This window comes from Heterodontus francisci, chromosome 8, assembly GCF_036365525.1.
Source record: "Heterodontus francisci isolate sHetFra1 chromosome 8, sHetFra1.hap1, whole genome shotgun sequence".
NCBI lineage: Eukaryota > Metazoa > Chordata > Chondrichthyes > Heterodontiformes > Heterodontidae > Heterodontus > Heterodontus francisci.
The window spans coordinates 16,705,062-16,726,178 of NC_090378.1; the positions used below are offsets into that span (position 1 = coordinate 16,705,062).

The 21,117-nt window shown below is 44.0% G+C and overlaps 1 protein-coding gene across 1 annotated transcript in view; it reads left to right on the forward strand.

The window, feature by feature from the left end:
* The window catches only part of pigk (phosphatidylinositol glycan anchor biosynthesis, class K), a 128,576-nt gene that overhangs the window by 63,797 nt on the left and 43,662 nt on the right, over positions 1–21,117 (forward strand). Inside the window, exon 10 of the mRNA XM_068036706.1 lies at positions 8,464–8,539. Within this exon, the coding sequence (XP_067892807.1) occupies positions 8,464–8,539 (76 nt within the window). The remainder of the gene's footprint in view (positions 1–8,463; positions 8,540–21,117) is intronic.

Sequence of the window (21,117 nt, forward strand, 5' to 3'; positions counted from 1 at the left end):
AGCGCGTAACTGAGTTACACGGACCAGAAGGTCATAGGTTCAGTCTCCAGTCTGCAGGAGTGACCATAGAAATGTTAATTTGGATTCAACATTCATGGGTTCAGTGAGAGGTGACCCTGTCCATCACGAGGACCGCCTACTTCCATCTCCATAATACTGTCAGTCTCTACTCCTGCCTCAGCCCATTTGTGTCGCAATTGGTTGGCATCCTTTCATCTACGAAAGATTATGGACATGCAGCAGACAATCCATTTAGGTGGGGTGTCTTCTCTTGGTGCACCTTTGCTGATGGCTGCGAAGGCCACTCCTTGAGAGGCAGGTTCTGCCACAGGCGCCGCATGTGAAGCTGCCAAGTGACGCTGAGAGTTGTTTTCGGCATTGGCGCCTGTTGCCAAGCTGCTGTAGCAACTGGTCATCATGGTAGTGCACACTAGTCCACAGGATATGTCTCCATTTCCCTCTTTCACCAGCTAGTGACTCCCAGGTGTGATTGTCAACATTTCGGGCTTTCATGTCATGCTTGTACGCATCCTTGAAGCGAAGCTTTGGGTGCCCCATTGGTCATCTGGGTCCAGCCACCTCACTGTACAGATGTTCCTTGGCTGTGCAAGTGTCTTCATTCCTGTGGGCGTGTCATGACTGCCATCTAAATGCAGGTTCTTTCAACTTCATTCCTTCCCTCTCTCTAGTTATCTGATCTAATCCTTCATCCCCAGCCCCACAGAAATGAGCATCTACACCCTTGTTGTCCTTGACCCACTACGATTACTGAGGAATGATTGATGCTCCGATGATATACCAGCCCCCATATATTCCTGTCTCATTCCTGCATAGCGCTATACTGTTAAACATAAATATCATAGACGTTTCTGAGGGCTCAGCTGATTAAGGCTGAGCTGATTGGGTTCAAGTTCTCGTCTTTGCTGAGTCAGCTGATTTCAGCCAGGGTTAGCTGATAGGCATAGTCCCCTGGGCTAACGATGGGAACATCAGCCACGTTTTCCACTCTTGATTTATTGCTCGGGACCCCACCCACTAGCCCCTCTAGGGAAATTTGTTCCATGCAACCATTAGATGAGGTGGTGTTAGTTTAGCATGTGATGGCCCCAGCAGTTGAATAACCTAATAACCTCTGTTTCAGATCGTGTATGATTGACCGTCAAAGGGTGAATTTGGATCCGTTCCCGGTTAGGAGTCAGCACCTTCGAGAGAGGAGGAAAAAGAAGGAAGTGTTAAAATCCCTTAAATAATGGAGTATGATTGATATTCTATTCCATGCTTAGAAATGTAGACACATTTCAAAAACAAAATGGTGTAGTAAATGACATGCCAGATGCTCTTCATTTAATTCTAATTACTATAATGTAGGGCTTATATGAAGATTAGTAGTTACATCTGCTCAGGTTCATCTGTCTTCTGAGACAACTTAGATTTCTGTTTGCACCTAGAACGTCATTAATGTCCTAATGAGCTGCTCCCACTTTCTGCCAACCACTGAAACAAATTCTGAAACAAATGGAGCAGCTCATTAGGACATTAATGACTTTCTAGGTGCAAACAGAAATCCAAGTTGAAATCTAAATTCTGTTTCAGTGTGAGGACCCCCTTACAGAGTTGCAACGTGAAAGGGACGTTTAGTGGTGGGAAGTCCGAGCTGAAATTATGGATTGTTCCTTGGCAGTCCTAGTGGATGAGGGTGAATGTTTGTCAGTGAGGGTGGATGATTGTGGGGGAAGGGTTTGGAGAAAGAAAGAAGTTATCTAAAAGCACACGGTAAGATTAAGCAGAAAAAGAAAGCTTATGACGGTCACAAAAACTTAATACTGTAGAAAGCCAGAGGAGTATAGAAAGTGCAGGAGTGAAGTAAAAAAGGAAATTAGGAAAGCAAAGAGAGGACATGAAAAATTATTGGCAGGTAAAATCAAGGAAAACCCAAAGATGTTTAAGAGCAAGAGGATAACTAAGGAAAGGGTAGGTCCTATCAGAGATGTACAAGGGAATGTGTGGATGCAGAAGATGTGGACAGGGTTCTTAATGAGTTTTTTGTCTCTGTCTTCACAAAGGAGAGGGACGATGCAGATATTGTAGTAAAAGAGGAGGAGTGTGAAATATTTGATATGATTAGCATAATGAGAGAGGAAGTACTAGAGGGTCTGACATCCTTGAAAGTGGATAAATCGCCAGGGCTGGATGGATTGCATCCCAGGTTGTTAAAGGAAGCCAGGAGAAAATAGCAGATGCTCTGAGGATCATCTTCAAATCCTCACCAGATACAGGCGAGGTATCAGAGGATTGGAGTTCTGCAAACATTGTACCATTGTTCAAAAAGTGTGCAAGGGATAGACCAAATAATTATAGGCCATCAGTCTGACCTCAGTGGTGGATAAATTATTAGAAACAATTCTGAGAGACAGGATAAACTGCAACTTAGAAAGGCACAGATTAATCAGGGATAGTCAGCATGGATTTGTTAAGGGAAAGTTGTGTCTTACTAACTTGATTGAATTTTTTGAGGAAGTAACAAGGAGGATTGATGAGGGTAGTGCAGTGGATGTTGTCTATATGGATTTTAGTAGGGCCTTCAGTACTGCACTGGAGTGTCAGCGTAGGTTTTGTGCTCAAGTTTCTTGAGTGGGACTTGAACCCACTACCTTCTGATTCTGTAGCGAGAGAGCTACCCTCAGAGCGTAACTTACAAAAAGCTTCTGCAGAGATGATTTTTATCTTTAATTCACTCGTGATTGTTATCTGGTCATAGAATCATAGAAAGTTTACAGCACAGAAAGAGATCACTCGGCCTATTGTGTCAGTGCCGGCTGAAAACGAGCCACACAGTCTAATCCCACCTTCCAGCATTTGGTCCGTCGCCTTGCAAGTTACGGCACTTGAGGTGTATATCAAGACACCTTTTAAATAGTTGAGGGTTTCTGCCTTGACTACCCTTTCTGGTACTAAGTTCCAGACCCTCACTAGCCTCTGGGTGAAAAATCTTTTCCTAATCTCCCCTCTAAACCTTCTATCAATCGCTTTAAATCTAGTCCCCTAGTTACTGACCCCTCTGCTAAGGTAAATAGGCCCTTCAGAGCCACTCTATCCAGGCCCCTCTCGATTTTTTACATTTCAATCAGATCTCCCCTCAGCCTTCTCTGTTCCAAGGAGAAGAACCCCAGCCTATCCAATCTTTGCTCATAGCTGCATTTTTCCAGTCCTGGCAACATCCTCATAAATCTCTTCTGTATTCTCTCTAGTGCAGTTACATCCTTTCGGTAATGAGGTGACCAGAACTGCACACAGTACTCAAGTTGTGGCCTAACCAATGATTTATACAGTTTCAGCATAACCTCCCTGCTATTTATTCTCTACCTCATCTAATAAAGGAAAGGATTCCGTATGCCTTCTTAACCACCTTATCGACCTGTCCTGCTACCTTCAGGGATCTGTGGACATTCACTCCAAGGTCCCTCACTTCCTCTACACCTCTCAGTATTCTCCCATTAATCGTGTATTCCTTTGCCTTGTTTGACCTCCCCAAACGCATCACCTCACACTTCTCTGGGTTGAATTCCATTTGCCACATTTCTGCCCACCTGATCAGACCATCAATATCTACCTGCAGCCTACAGCTATCCTCCTTACTATCTACCACACGGCCAATCTTTGTGTCGTCTGCAAACTTCTTGATCATGCCCCTACATTTATGTCCAAATAGTTAATATATACTACAAAAAGCAGGTGCCCAGTATTGAGCCCTGCGGAATGCCACTGGAAACAGCCCTCCAGTCGCAAAAACACACCTGTCAACAATTACCCTTTGTTTCCTGCCACTGAGCCAATTTTATATCTACCTTGTCTGTTCTGTGTTTTGTGCAGGACTGCAAAATTGTTCGGGCACTCAATTCAACTATTTACTTAGAAATGCCACACACTGTGGGGCGTGGAGACTGTCACGATGTGACTATTTTGTTGTAAGGCCATGAAGCAACAAGTACTTTCTGTGAGTTATACGTTTTGTGGCTTGGTGATGCTCTTGACCCTTCAGCCTGGGATCTTTCTAATATCGATGTGATTTTTGTCAGCTATTGCAATGGTGCTTTTGAAGCAGATCTTAGGCAGCTGTTGGCAATCGATTTAGCCACGCTTTGCTCCTGATTTGTTCCATGTGCACTTTAATCTATACTCTTGACTGCAGTGTTAGTTTGAACATTGCTATCCTAGTTTATGACCTCATCTGATTAGATTCTTGTCTTCCAGTTGGTTTTAAAGTATTCATTATTCTCCACCAAAACACTTCATTTATTGGCAGTTGAGAACAAAAACAAATACATTTGTAAACAAATACATTTGTGTAACAGGCATTGGGAACTGCACAGATAATTTTATAAGAGAATTGATGGGTTTTGAAGGGCTATCAGTTCGATTGTCTATAAACAAGGGATCAATAATGAATAAAAGCAAAATACTGCGGATGCTGGAAATCTGAAATAAAAACAAGAAATGCTGGAACCACTCAGCAGGTCTGGCAGCATCTGTGGAAAGAGAAGCAGAGTTAACATTTCGGGTCAGTGACCCTTCTTCGGAACTAGCAAATATTAGAAATGTCAAAGGTTATAAGCAAGTGAGGCGGGGGTGGGGCAAGAGATAACAAAGGAGAAGGTGTAGATTGGATAAGGCCACATAGCTGACCAGAAGGTCATGGAGCAAAGGCAAACAATATGTTAATAGTGTGTTGAAAGACAAAGCATTAGTACAGATAGGGTGTTAACGGACTGAAGATTGAACAGCAGCAAGTACAAACATGAAAAAAAACAGTGGGTAAGCAAACTGAACAAACTAAGATGAAATGAAATAAACAAAAAAAAAAATTGTAAAAAATGTAAAAAAGAAAAAATAACTAAAAATAAAAGTAAGATGGGGGGCCCGTCATGCTCTGAAATTATTGAACTCAATGTTCAGTCCGGCAGGCTGTAGTGTGCCTAATCGATAAATGAGATGCTGTTCCTCGAGCTTGCGTTGATGTTCACTGGAACACTGCAGCAAGCCCAGGATAGAGATGCGAGCAGGGGGGAGTGTTGAAATGGCAAGCAACCGGAAGCTCAGGGTCCTGCTTGCGGACTGAGCGGAGGTGTTTCGCAAAGCGGTCACCCAGTCTGCGTTTGGTCTCCTCAATGTAGAGGAGACCACATTGTGAGCAGCAAATACAGTATACTACATTGAATGAAGTACAAGTAAATCGCTGCTTCACCTGAAAGGAGTGTTTGGGGCCTGGGATAGTGAGGAGAGAGGAGGTAAATGGGCAGGTATTACACCTCCTGCGATTGCAGGGGAAGGTGCCATGGGACGGGGACGAGGTGGTGGGGGTAATGAAGGAGTGGACCAGGGTGGCGAGGAGGGAATGATCCCTTCGGAATGCTGACGGGAAGGGAGGGGAAGATGCGTTTGGTAGTGGCATCACGCTGGAGGTGGCGGAAATGGCGGAGGATGATCCTTTGGTTATGGAGGCTGATGGGGTGGAAAGTGAGGACAAGGGGAACCCTATCACAGTTCTGGGAGGGAGGGGAAGGGGTGAGGGTAGAGGTGCGGGAAATGGGCCGGACACGGTTGAGGGCCCTGTCAACAACAGTGGGGGGGGGAAAATCCTCAGTTGAGGAAAAAGGAGGTCATACCAGAAGCACCGTCATGGAAGGTAGCATCATCAGAGCAGATGCGTCGGAGACGGAGAAACTGGGAGAATGGAATGGAGTCCTTACAAGAGGTAGGGTGTGAAGAAGTGTAGTCCAGGTAACTGTGAGAGTTGATGGGCTTATAATGGATATTAGTCGACAGCCTATCCCCAGAGATGGAGACAGAGAAGTCGAGGAAGGGAAGGGAAGTGTCAGAGATGGACCTAACTTTAGTCTGTCAACACTTCTCCTTTCATCAGTTGTGCTTTGTTGCCTCAAATTTAAAGTTCTTCTCCTTGAATTCAAATCTCTCCATGGCCACACCACCTCCCCTTCTCTGTCAACAACTGCAACTTTCCAGGAACTCTGCCTTCCTGGCCTCTTGTGCATCCCCTGTTTCCTCCTCTGTACGACTGATGGCCGTGCCTTCAGCCCTATCGGCCCTAAGCTCTGGAATTCCATCTCTAATCCTCTGTGCCTCTCTCTTTCCCCCTTTAAGACGCTCCTTAAAACCTACTTCTTTGACCAAGTTTTTGACTGTCTGTCCTAGTATTTCCTAATGTGACTCGGTGTGTAAATGCTGATAATGCTCCTGTGATGTGTCTTAGGATGGTAAAGGTGCTACACAAATGCAAGTTGTTGTATTGTAAGGGGCTGAGCAGGTAACTTCAGGGACCTGTGATAATGCGGGCCTTTGAATGTATGTTAACTGAGAGAGCTCTGTGAAATACACGCAGGGAGCTCCAGTTGGATTTGCGTTCTGGGTCTCCGTATCACACAAAGCCCACCAGCACTGCAGAGAACAATTCCCACCTCAGAACCCGAACTTGGGACAGCAAGTCATACGTTCCGTCTTCCAGTAAAACTCTTTACTTCTGCCCAAGCATTTCATAAGTGGGATGGAGCCATAAACAGTCTGGTGAAAAAGATGATGTGGTCTCTGTGCGTGTGTGTTTTTTTTTTCAAATATGAATTGTGCAATTCCCCCATCAGTCACAGTAACTAGATAATGTGTCAGCTTGTGGGAAAAGGTAATCAGCTGCAGTTTAAAAAAAAAAATCCACCTGGATGGATCATGAATAATGTTGATTCACTCGATGGTTTCTGAAGCTGCATGGAACAAGTTGCATGCTGCATTTAACAAGAAGGGCAGATTTAATTATCTACAGCGATTTGCAACCAGGCATCCATCTTTCTTGTTTAAAAAAAAAAGTAAATTCAAAGGTGAAATGAAAAGATAGGAACTCGGGAATGTGCATTCGGAATAAAATGGTTTCTCATCTTTAGCAGATGATAACAGGTTCAGGATAGCATCAGGTGTCTGAACAAGAATTTGCACGTACATTAGGAGATGTGGGCGTACTGTGTCAGTGGATCTTATGGAGAGCTCATTTTTAACTATCAACCTTGGGTGTGCAGCAGCTGCACTTGATTTCTTTCCTCTCTGTAGCTGTAGGTTTGCAGTGCAAGCTGAAGTAGAAATTAAATAGCCAGAAAATATCAGAGTAATGCCACTTGTAATGAATCATCGGAATTATGTCCCTGCTAGCTATTTGCCTTAACCTTAAGAGAATGCCTATACATTTTCTGCGTGGCACAGAAATATAATTACATTCTTTTCATACATAATTTTCTATAAGTAGACACCCCATAGATTCTGCACTTTGATTTCTACATTATTTTGTGTGATCCCTTTTGTGCAAAAAGTAAAAGGTTAAAGTTATTAAGGGGTTTTGGGGTTGGTCAAAGTGATGGATGTTGGTGCTGGGGAATGGAACGTGCCACATGGGATTCCCCAGGCCCAATTTTCACCTCCCAACATCCCACTACCAACACCCTTTTTCCCCCCCCCACCCCACCATGCCCGACCCTTGCCAAACGTGCCCCGACAAGAATAGGGCATCCAGGGTTTATTATCACCTTCTGCTCACCGCCTCCACTTCTACTTGGGCAGGCGAGGGCTTCATTGATATGCAAATGTCCAGCTCTGGTGATACCATTCAAACCCCATTGGGATTTTAGCACACATTTGGCTCTCGATGTCTGCCTCGCCAAGGCTGCAGGCTCTGAACAGGGGCCGAGAAGGTACGTTTAAGTTTTTTTTTAAAGGTTTTCTTGTGGGTCACAGGAAGCAGGAGCATGCTGTTCCAGGCCCCAGAATGAACCCTTGGATCGCCTGTGACCCCGCATTCTGATCATATCCCCTCCAACGATATGCTTCCCTGACTACTGGGGATCATTTTCTTGGATACAGAGGAAAGATCCCTCTACACTGCTCCATCAGGAATGTCTAGTTGCAGAGTAAAGCTCCCTCTTCGATGCCCGAAAATATCCCTAAGCTGCACTCACTGCTGTTCTTTTGGGCCTCCTTATCTCGAGAGACAATGGATACGCGCCTGGAGGTGGTCAGTGGTTTGTGAAGCAGCGCCTGGAGTGGCTATAAAGGCCAATTCTGGAGTAACAGGCTCTTCCACAGGTGCTGCAGAGAAATTTGTTTGTTGGGGCTGTTGCACAGTTGGCTCTCCCCTTGCGCCTCTGTCTTTTTTCCTGCCAACTACTAAGTCTACACTGCTGTACTGATGTGGTATTTTCCTATCCCACACCAACTACCTTGTGGCCTCACTTGAGCAGCATTGCCAGTTAGAAACCATCTTGCATATTGGGCCATGCCGACTGAGGACTGGCTTGAGACTGCTCGAGCCTGGAACTCCATTTAAGATTGTTACTTTGAAAACTGATTTAATTGCTGCAGCAGTTTATTAATGAATGATTGATTTGTAAAATTTCTGTGTTTATTTTTTAGCCACTTCCCAGAAACTCCAACATCTCAAGCTCTGAAATACGTGGATCAGCTCGCTGTGGCACAGATAATTCATCAGGTATGATTAAACCTTCACTCTTTAAACGCTGAAGCAGTTGATTTAACTGCAGGGCCCATCCATTCTTTAAAAAGATTCTCTTTCAGCACATCATGCCTATACTTATCTAGGAGGTTTGTGATGATGGGTTCAAAATACTATGATTTTATTTTCCTCACAATGGATCCAGAGGTGGAGCTAGAAAGGCAGGTCTTGTCTGCCTGCTCACCTGGATCGGGGGGACCTTAAAGACTCTTTGATCCCTTAGCTCTTGCAAACAAATGCCCCATCTCCAACCTCCCTTTCTTTTGCCAAGTTATTGAATGTGCTGTTGCCTCCCAAAATCTGTGGCCATCTTTCCTGCAATTCCAATTTTGGAGTCCTTCCAATCAGGTATCTGCTCTTGCCACAGAAGTGAAGCAGCAACTTAATCAAAGTCACAAATAACATCCTGTATGACTGAGGTAAACTATCCCTTCTGATCCTTCTCAACCTGTCTGTAACCATTGATATGGTTTGAACACACTAACCTCCTCTAATGTCTCTCCTTTGTTGTCTTGCTGAATGGGACTGCCTCCAGGACGTCAGCAGTATCTCCCCTGCTGCTCTTCAAAAAAGTGCTGTGGGATCTTTTCTGTCTACCTTTTATCACTCTGTTGTCTCTTGCAAAGGACTGCCTGGGTACTGCACTGGAGTGTCAGCGTAGATTTATGTGTTCAAGTCTCTGGAGTGAGGCTTGAACCCATGACCTTTCCTCTCGGGTGAGAGTGATACCTCTGAGCCACTGAGTTGCTGCTGCCACTGTTTGAAGATGAGCAGGAGGTTGTCCCACAGTCTTGGCCAGCATTCCTCCTTCGAGCAGCATCACTCAAAATAGATTAAGTGTTCGTTCGTCCAGTCTTTGTTTGTGGTCCGTTTGCAGGTGCAGAATTTCTGCCACTTTTGCCACATGACAGTCACTGTGAAGCACTATTGTGACATTTGGATTATGCAGTAGTGCAAAGCACGAGAAGTCACACCTCCAACACGTGACATGTCTCGTCGGGCAAAAAACTGCGATTGGTTCAAATCATTACTTTGTTAAATTACCAGCCAAGCATCCAATTTGACTAAATGTAGCTGAATCATATAAAGTAGCTGCGAGTGAAACCTTGCTTCAGTGAGTGCAGGGGATCAGGGCAAGTCAGGACTAAACCCTGCCGAGCATGGAAGAGTGGGGTTAGAAAAGAGTTGGGAGATTTTTGAAAAGAGCAGAGGGATTTGCTCGCGTAACAACAGTCACTCCACTTTGCAATAATTCATCGTATGTGAAGTTGCTTTGGGCCATTTCTCCGAGATGCGACGAGGCACTTTCTATCAAGAAGGTAATGGCGTAAGGACGGATATAGATTTTACTGTCTGTGAGATTGGTGTACGTTGATGTAAAGTATGTGTTAAATCTTTTGCTTTTACTTGAAACTGTTGACTCCAGGGCTTTTCAGGTCTTTGACTGACAGTTTCACCTCAGGAAAAATAATTTATGTGCCCAGCAAATGGAAGATTGAAAATCTTGTGTGACAGAAACTCCCAGAGGTTCTCAGAGCTTCCAATGACCCAACCCGCTGTAAAATTCCACTTGCTTAAAATTCACTCTTCATGGCTGGATCATCTGGTAAATGAAATGAACAGCAGACCAGGCGAGTTGTCAATATATTTTCATAAGCAAGAATGAAGACAGTAATGAATTGCACAGCCGCGTGGAATAGCAGTTTTGCTGTTGCTGTGCTGTGTCATGCAGGGAATTGGAGATGGCATTAAACTGTGTATCAGGGCCAACCGATGTCAAAGTTGCAACCCTGCTTCTGGAATCTTAAAAAGCAGCCAGCAGATGCTGCGTCGAGCTAGGGCTTCTGATGTGTTAGCGGGTTAGAGGGCCTCAGCAGTGGCACTCAATTACTTTGACTGGAGGCCCGTTTACCAAACATGTTATTGTGTTTGGGTTGACTGGACCTCTCGTGATTAATATTATTCTTAAATGCCGTACTGATACTGCAATAGTTTAGCACAGTCCCCTCACCACATCTGAAACTAGCAGTCGCAGATATAGGTCCAAAGTGATAACCATTTGTATTAACAACAAAAATCAAGTTGCTGGTTATGGTGTCTTAAGGACTCTGTTTGTTTTGGGCAGCAACATCTGTGTCTATGCACCAATGGCAAGGGTTCACAAGTCAGCTATTGGCACAGGACTGATCAGATTCATCAAGGTTAGAGCTAGTGTAATAGTGTTAAGGTCGGGCACTTACCGCACACGGTAATAGTTCAAAGTTAGCATTTTTTGAAAAGAAAGGAAAGACTTTCATTTATACAGCACCTTTCCTGACCACAGGCCATCCTAAAGCGCTTTGAAATGAAGTCACTGTTGCGATGTAGGAAACACGACAACCAATTTAAACATTCTTAAACATTGACTCCCTACGCCACCGGCGTACCATGGCTGCAGTGTGTACCATCTACAAGACGCACTGCAGCAACTTGCCAAAGTTCGTTCGGCAGCATCTTCCAAACCCGTGGCCTCTAACACCTAGAAGAACAGTGGCATGAGAACACCAAGTTCTCCTCCACACCATCCTGCCTTGGAGCTATATCAAAATCCTGGAACTCCCTCCCTATCAGCACTGTGGGTGAAGCTACACCACATGGGCTCCAGCAGTTTAAGATGGCGGCTCACTACCACCTTCTCGAGGGCAATTAGGGATGGACAACAAATGCACATCTCCTGGATGAATTAAGAAAAAAGAATTTGCACACAATGGGCTGACAGCAGCAAAAGGATAATGACCAGATGTTGAAAGATGTTGGCCAGGACATCGCGAGAACTTCCCCGGCTCTTTGATTTTTATACTAAAGTCTTTGGATCAGAGTCTTGAACACGCAACTTCTTAACTCAGAGGCGAGAGTGCTACCAACTAAACCTTGGCTGCTCTGTGCCAATAGTTTGCACATATACACAACCAACTCAGGGCGATAAAAGTCACCGCCCAAACTGATTCAAATAATAAAAGTAAGTTAGTTCTGAGAGCAAAGTTTACTGCTGTCTCTTGGGGCAACATGTATAATAAATCAGCAACGCCAGCATTGTTATATAGCTTTATCCCATCATACCGGTCATCGTGTATAATGGTCGAATCGTGTTCGCACAAACACGCTTGCAATAAATGGAGAGAACTATATTGTATTAGAATTATATGTCAACTAAGAGGGGTAGTACTGCTCACATTTAGAGATTAGTCACTTTTTTTTACAGTGTTAGCTGTGGCTCACTTGGTATCTGTTAAGACCAGGTGAGAAAAGTCTAGGGTTCCCTTTCAGCCTTCACCTGGTCTTACTGTAACAGGGTTTTATTTTCAAACACACCGTGTTTTTGGCTCCCCCATGGTGAATCCTTGTTCACCGCTTTCCAATTATAAGGCAAAGAAACCAGCACAAACAGGCTTTCTTAGGTTTAAAGAACAAATGTTGAAATTTATCAAACTTAAACTCTAATTCAGTTAACACCTACAGATACATGATGCGCCCCACGCTAGCATGCATACTTGATACACACATGCAAATAGAGACAGAAAAGAGCAGAAGAAAAATAAAGTGGAAAAATTTGAGGCAATATCAGAAGAGTTGTTACGGTTCTTCGAGCTCACTGTAGAGTCCTTGATTGTAGGTAGATCTTGCTTTTCGTTGGGGCCCAGTATTATTCTTAAACCTTGTTTACTGTAGGAGACTTTTCTCTCTTGGGGTTCATGTGTTTTCAGAGGGTTTTGGAGTTCCATGCGAAAGAGATGGGAGCAGACAGGAGAGGCTGTGGTGAGCCAGCCAGGTGAGGTCTTTTCAATCCAGGAGCAAAGAGCTTTCTGCAGACTCTCAGTTCAAACTGTACAGTTCAGAAAAAAACCCAGACTGCCAAGCAGGTTAGTCATGTGTCTAACTGATTTGACCACATCTGTTTGTGAATTGTATTGGAGCAGCTCCTTCCTTCTAAGCACCGTCTGTTAATATGCAAAAATGTCTTTCCAGCCAGGGGCCTGGCAACCCCTTGTCACAGGCCTTCTTCCCAGCAACAATTTGAAATTTAATGACCATGTGGTGAAATTAATGTGCCTCATTCTTGGCAGCTGGGGACCTGCATGACAGTATCTCTTGAGTCAGAAGACTGTGGGTTCAAGTCCCACTTCGAAACTTGAGTGCAAAATCTAGGCTAACACTCTGTGCAGCACTCCTTCAGTGCTGTCAGAGGTGCCGTCTTTCAGATAAGACGTTAAACTGAAGCCTTTTCAGGTGTGTGTAAAAGATCCCATGAGACTATTTCAAAGAAGAGCAAGGGAGGTCTCCCCAGTGTCCTGACCAATATTTACCCTTCAGCCAACACCTAAAACAGATTAATAAAAGCAAAAATTGCTGGAAACACTCAGTAGGTGTGGCATCATTCTGAGTTCTGATGAAAGGTCATCAACTTGAAACGTTAAATCTGTTTCTCTTTCCATAGAGCTGCTGAGTATTTCCAGCACTTTCTGTTTTTATTTGAATTCCAACACTGGCAGAATTTTGCTTTTGACCTAAAACAAGTTATCTGATCTTTATCATGTCTTTGGCTGTGGGAGCTTGCTGTGCGCAAACTGTCTGATATCGAGCTGGTGGCCTGATCGACAGCAAACTGAGTCTTTGAACTTGTGACGGAAACTGCAGCAGGTTTCTTTCTCCAGTCCAAAAAAAAAAGCAGTGAGTGGAGAATAGTTACATTATGCAAATAAAAGCAAAATACTGCAGATGCTGGAAATCTGAAATAAAAACAAGAAATGCTGGTACCACTCAGCAGGTCTGGCAGCATCTGTGCAAAGAGAAGCAGAGTTAACGTTTCGGGTCAGTGACCCTTATAAGCTTTGACATTTCTAATATTTGCTAGTTCCGAAGAAGGGTCACTGACCCGAAACGTTAACTCTGCTTCTCTTTTCACAGATGCTGCCAGACCTGCTGAGTGGTTCCAGCATTTCTTGTTTACATTATGCAAATGATGTGCATTAAATCAATCCCAATCACTTACAACAATGCGATTTCCAGCTCCAGATGGAGGAATTACCCAATCGTCTTCATTCTGTCCGGGACTTCTGGAGTTACTGTATGCAGCCAAAAACAAGGCTTTTACTTACTTGCTCCTGAGTTCCACCTCATGATGACCTGGTCAAGGAACATCAAGGGTACCAGTCCTTGGGAAAACATGGAGAATGTAACGAAATTTTTTTTGAGTGTTTCAGCTAATCCTTTCCTGTCTTCTGCTAAAAATAATTTTGATATTTAAAGAAGCCAGTCTCTCCTTCAGTAATGGTTGGGTAACCGTTTGAAATTATGCCTTTAGAGAAATAACTAATTGGAAGGGGTGAATGAATTTAATAAGATTTAGGGACGGTTTTGACAGTTGAATATAATTGCATTCCAACGCACCTCCAGGCTGAAGGTTTTCCTCAGTCTTAAGTTCAGTTCATTGCATTAATGTAGATTCATCAATAATGGAAACCGATGGAGCTGTATGACATGCTTTCCATGGCTGCTGCGTTTTCTGCTTTACACCAGTGACTACACTTCAAAAGTATCTCATTGGCTGAGAAGCACTTTGGGACATCCTGAGATGGTGAAAGGGCTGTTAAGTACCAGTCCTTTTGTTCTTAGTGCTGGAAACGCTGCAGCCAATTTGCACATAGCAAGGTTCCATAAAAGGAAGAAATGACTGGATAATTTGATTGTGTAATGTTGCTTTAGGGATTAAAATTGGCTAAAACATCCGGGATACCGCCCCTGCTCTTCAAATAGTGCAATGGGAACTTTTGCATTCACCAGACAGCCAAACGGGGCCTCAGTTTAATGCCTCATTCAAAAGATGGCACCTCCAACAATGCAGCACTCCCTCAGTACAACACTGAAGTTATGTGCACAAGTCTCTGGAGTGGGGCTTGAACGCACCAACTTCTGACTCGGACAAGAGTGTTACATACGAATTAGGAGCAGGAGTAGGTCACTTGGCCCTTCGAACCTGCTCCGCCATGCAATATGCCCATGGCTGAACTGATTACTCCACATTTCCACCCCCTTGCTTATCAAGAATCGATCTACCTCTGCCTTAAAAATATTTAAAGACTCTGCTTCCACTGCCTTTTGAGGAAGAGAATTCCAAAGCTACACGACCCTCAGAGAAAAAAATTCTCCTCATCTCTGTCTGAAATGGGCAACCCCTTATTTTTAAACAGTGACCCTTAGTTCTAGATTATCCCACGAGGGGAAACATCCTTTCCACATCCACCCTGTCAAGACCCCTCAGGATCTTATATGTTTCAATCAAGTCGCCTCTTCCTCTTCTAAATTGCAGCGGATTCAAGCCAAGCCTGTCCACTCTTTCCTCATAAGATAGCCTGCCCATTCCAGGTATTGGTCTAGTAAACCTTCTCTGTACTGTCTCCAACACATTTACCTCCTTCCTTAAATAAGGAGACCAGTACTGTACACAGTACTCCAGATGTGGTCTCACCAATGCCCTGTACAGCTGAAGCATAACCTCCTTACTTTTGTATTCAATTCCCCTCACGATAAACAATAACATTCTATTAGCTTTCTTAATTACGTGCTGTACCTGCATACTAACCTTTTGTGATTCATGCACTAGGACAGATCCCTCTGCATCTCAGAGCTCTGCAATCTCTCACCATTTAGATAGTATGCTTTTTTATTCTTCATGCCAAAGTTGACAATTTCCCACTTTCCCACATTATACTCCAGTTGCCAGGTCTTTGCTCACTCAACTAACCTATTTATATTCCTTTGTAGCCCCCTTAGATGCTCTTCACAAGTTACTTTCCTACCTATCTTGGTGTCATCAGCAAATTTAGCAGCCATACCTTCGGTCCCTTCATTAAAGTCATTTATATAAACTGTAAAATGTTGAGGCCCCAGCCCAGATCCCTGTGACAGACCACTCGTTACATCTTGCCAACCCATTTATGCCAACTCTCTGTTTCCTGTTAGCTAGCCAATCTTCTATCCATGCCAATATGTTACCCCCTACACCACGAGCTTTTGTTTTCTGCAATAATTATCAAATGCCTTCTGGAAATCTAAGTACAATATGTCCACCGGTTCCCCTTTATCCACGGCACATGTAATTCCCTCAAAGAACTCCAATAAATTGGTTAAACATGATTTCCCTTTCACATGTTGACTCTGCCTGATTACCTTGAATTTTTCTAAATGCCCTGCTATAACGTCTTTAATAATAGCTTCTAACATTTTCCCTAAGACAGATATTAAGCGAACTGGCCTGTAGTTTCCTGCTTTCTGTCTCCCTCCCTTTTTGAATATATGAGTTACATTCGCTATTTTCCAATCTAACAGAACCTTCCCTGAATCCAGGGAATTTTGGAAAATCAAAATAATGCATCAACTATCTCATTAGCCACTTCTTTTAACACTCTAGGATGAAGTCCATCAGGACTCAGGGACTTGCCAGCCCACAGCTCCAACAATTTGTTCAGTACCACTTCCCTGGTGATTGTAATTTTCTTGAGTTCCTCCCTATCTTCCATTTCCTGACTTATAGCTAATACTGGGATGTTCCTTGTATCCTCAATAGTGAAGAATGTTGTATTTAGCCAAGGCTGAAGCAGCTGTTTTTGAACATCACCCTAACCTGCAGTCTCCGAATTATGGCCTCATACATATGGCAGGGGGTTGGGCAAGTATAGTGCAAGTAAGAGCTGCTATGACCTTTTAATCAGCAAGAATGGAGATTTCATTTATTTGTTCTCACCATGTGTGTGAACCAGGCAAGGCAGCATTTATTGCCCTAGGTTTTGCTCAGCCACTTCTGAGGGCATGAGAATCAACTGCAGAAGGTGGGACTGAAGTCACGTGTAGGCCAGACTGGGTGGGGGTGGCTGGTTCTCTTCCTTGAAGGACGAAAAGGAACTGACTGGGTTCTACAGCGTCTCTGGGATAGAGAATTCCCAAGATTCACAACTCTGAGTGAAGAAATTACTCCTCATCTCGGTCTGAAATGGCTGCCTCTTTATCCTGAGACTGTGCCCCCCAGCTTTAGACTCTCTAACCAGGGGAAACCACCTCTTAACACCTGCCCTCTTAGAGTCATACGGTACAGAAACATGCCCATCATGTCTGTGCCGGCCATCAAGCATCTACCTATTCTAATCCCAATTTCCAGCACTTGGCTCGTAGCCTTGTATGCTACAACGTTTCAAGTGCTCATCTAAATACTTCTTAAATGTTGTGAGGCTTCCTGTCTCTACCACCTCTTCAGACAGTGTGTTCCAGATTCCAACAACTCTCTGGGTGAAAACATTTTTCCTCAAATCCCCTCGAAACCTCCTGCCCCTTAGGTTAAATCTATGCCCCCTGGTTATTGACCCCTCCGCTAAGGAAAAAAGTTTCTTCCTATCTAATCTATCAATGGCCCCTCATAATTTTGTATATCTCAACCATATCCGTCCTCAGCTTTCTCTGCTCTAAGGGAAACAACCCTAGCCTTTTCAGTCTCTCTTCATAGCTGAAACGCTCCAGCCCAGGCAACATCCTGGTGAATCTCCTCTGCACCCTCTCCAGTGCAATCACATCCTTCCTATAATTTGGTGCCCAGAACAGTACACAATACTCGCGCTGTGGCCTAACCAGAGTTTTATACAGCTCCATCATAACCTCCCTGCTTTTATATTTATGTCTCGGCTAATAATGGCAAGTATCCCATATGCTTTCCTTAACCACCTTATCTACCTGTGCTGTTGCCTTCAGTGATCTACGGACAAGTACACCAAGGTCCCTCTGACCTCTGTACTTCCTAGGGTCCTACCATCCATTGTATATTCCCTTGCCTTGTTATTCCTCCCAAAATGCATCACCTCACATTTCTCCGGATTAAATTCCATTTGCCACTGCTCTGCCCCATCTTACCAGCCCATCTATATCGTTTTGTAATCTAAGGCTTTCCTCCTCACTGTTTATGACACCACCAATTTTCGTGTCATCTGCGAACTTACTGATCATACCTCCTATATTCACATCTAAATCAATAATGTACACTACAAACAGCAAGGGTCCCAACACCGATCCCTCGCAGAAACAACCCTCAACCATCACCCTCTGCATCCTGCCACTAAGCCAATTTTGGATCCAATTTGCCAAATTGCCCTGGATCCCCTTCTTAACCAATCTCCCATGTGGAACCTTATCAAAAGCCTTACTGAAGTCCATGTAGACAACATCAACTGCTTTACCCTCATCTACACATCTAGTCACCTCCTTGAAAAATTCTGTCAAGTTAGTTAGACATGATCTCCCTCTGACAAAGCCATGCTGACTATCCCTGATTAATCCCTGCCTGTCCAAGTGGAGATTAATCCTGTCGCTCAGAATTTTTTCCAATATTTTCCGAACCACTGAGGTTAGACTCACCGGCCTGTAATTACCTGGTTTGTCCCTGCTACCCTTCTTGAATAATGGTACCACATTCACTGTCCTCCAGTCCTCTGGTACCTCTCCAGTGGCCAGAGAGGATTTGAAATTTGTGTCAGAGCCCCTGCTATCTCCTCTCTTGCCTCACATAACAGCCTGGGATACATCTCATCTGGGCCTGGGGATTTATCCACTTTTAAGCCCACTAAAACAGCTAATTCTTCCTCCCTTTCAGTACTAATATGTTCAAGTATATCACAATTCCCCTCCCTGATCTTTACACCTACATCGTCCTTCTCCATTGTGAACACAGATGAAAAGTAATCATGTAAAACTTCACCTATATCCTCTGGCTCCACTCACAGATTGCCACTTTGGTCCCTAATGGGCCCTACTCTTTCCCTGCTTATCCTCTTGCCCTTAATATACTTTTAAAATGCCTTGGGATTTTCCTTTATCTTGCCCGTCAGTGTTTTTTCATGTCCCCTCTTTGCTCTCCTAATTACTTTTTTAAGTACCCCCCCCGCCCCCCCCCCCCTCCCCCTCTACACTTTCTATACTCCTCTAGGGCCTCTGCTGTTTTCAGCACTCTGAATCTGCCATAAGCCTCCTTTTTTTTTTCCTGATCCAATCCTCTATATCCCTTGACATCCAGGGTTCCATGGACTTGTTGGTCCTTCCCTTCACCTTAATGGGTATGTGTTGGCTCTGAACTCTCACTATTTCCTCTTTGACTCCCACTGGTCTGATGCAGACTCTCCTACAAGTAGCTGCTCCTAGTCCACTTTGGCCAGATCCTGTTTTATCATACTGAAATCGGCCTTCCCCCAATTCAGTACCTTTATTTCCGGTCTGTCTTTGTCCTTTTCCATAACTACCTTAAATTTTAGAGTTATGGTCACTATCCCCGAAATGCTCCCCCCACTGACACTTCTACCACTTGTCCAGCTTCATTTCATTTCCTAGGATTAGATCCAGTACTGCCCCTTCTTTTGTAGGACTTTCTACATACTGGCTCAAAAAGCTCTCCTATATGCATTTTAAGAATTCTGCCCCCTTTAAGCCTTTTGCACGAAGGCTATCCCAGTTGATATTAGGGAAGTTGAAATCCCCTACTATTATTACCCTATTATTTTTACACCTCTGAGATTTGCCTACGTATCTGCTCCTCTATCTCTCTCTGGCTATTTGGAGGCCTGTAGTACACTCCCAGCCAAGCGATTGCCCCCTTTTTGTTTTTAAGTTCTACCCATATGGCCTCATTTGAGGAACCTTCTAAGATATCATCCCTCCTTACTGCAGTAATTGACTCCTTGATCAATAGTGCAAATCCACCTCCTTTTATCCCTTCCCCTGTCATGCCTAAAGATTCTATACCCTGGAATATTGAGCTGCCAGTCCTGGCCCTCCCTCAACCATGTCTCTGTGATAGCAATAATATAATTCCATGTGCTAATCAATGCCCTCAATTCATCTGCCTTACTAGTAAGAGTCATTGCATTCAAATTGATGCAATCCAGCCTTGCATTTTTCACTTGTGCCTTAACAGGTCTATATTTGCTCTGTCTTCCAGACTGACTCAGTTTCTCTTCTATATTTGACTGTGCATCACCCCTTACTGTACCTCCACTTTGCATCCCATCCCCCTGCCAAATTAGTTTAAACTCCCCTCAACAGCACTAGCAAACCTCCCAGCAAGGATGTTGGCCCCATTCTGGTTCAGGTGCAACCTGTCCAACTTGTACAGGTCCCACCTTTGCCAATAACAGTCCCAGTGATCCAGGAAACTAAAGCCCTCCCTCCTGCACCATCTCCTCAGCCACGTATTCATCTGCTCTATCCTCCTATTCCTATACTCACTAGCACGTGGCACCGGGAGTAATTCAGAGATTACAACCTTTGAGGTCCTGCTTTTTAATCTGCTACCTAGCTCCCTAAATTCTTGTTGCAGGACCTCATCCCTCTTTCTGCCTATGTCGTTGGTACCAATGTGTACCACGACCTCTGACTGTTCACCCTCCCCCTTCAGAATGTCCTCTCAGAATCCTATACATTTCAGTGAGATAATCTCTCATTCTTCTGAATTGTGCTGATTGTACTCAGTTCCTCATATGACGGCCTTGCATCCCAGGAACCAATGTAGTGAACCTTCATTACACCTCCTATAAGGCAAGTATATCCTCCTTTGGGTACAGAAACCAAAACTGTACACAGTACTCCAGGTGTAGACTCACCAAAACCCTGTAAAATTGCAGCAGGACTTCCTTACTCTTGTACTCCAACCCTCTAGCAATTAAGGCCATCATACCTTTGCCTTCCTAATTTCCTGCTGTGTCTGCATGTTAACTTGTGTTTCTTGTAAAAGGACACCCAAATTCCTTGAACACCAACATTTAATAATCTCCCACCGTTTTAAAAAATATTCAGTTTTTCTGTTCTTCACTCCAAAGTGAATAACCTCTCATTTCTCCACATTATACTCCATCTGCCGCCTTCTTGGCACTCACTTAACTTGTTGATATCCCTTTGCAGGCTCTTTGTGCCCTGCACAGCTTACTTTCCCTCCTAGCTTTGTATCGTCAGAAAACTGGGATACATTACACACAATCCCTTCATCTGAGTCATTGATATAGATTATAAAGAGCTGAGGCCCAAGAACGGATCCTTGCAGCACCCAACTAGTTAGAGCCTGTCAACCTGAAAATGACCAGATTATTCCTAATCTTTGTTTTCTATCTATTAACCAATTCTTTATCCATGCTAATATATAACCCTCAATCCCTTAAGCCTCATCTTGTACAGGTAACCTTTAAGGAGTTACTTATAGGAGGAGAGAGAGGCGGAGAGGTTTAGGGATGGAATTCCAGAGCTTAGAGCCTAGACAGCTGAAGGCATGTTCACCAACAGTGGGGCAAAGGAAATCAGGGATGTGCAAGAGAAATATAAGAAAGAAATGCACAATAAAAATATCCGTTTATTAGTTTAGAGATACAGCACTGAAACAGGCCCTTCGGCCCACCGAGTATATGCCAACCATCAACCACCCATTTATACTAATCCTACACTAATTCCATATTCCTACCACATCCCCACCTGTCCCTATATTTCCCTACCACCTA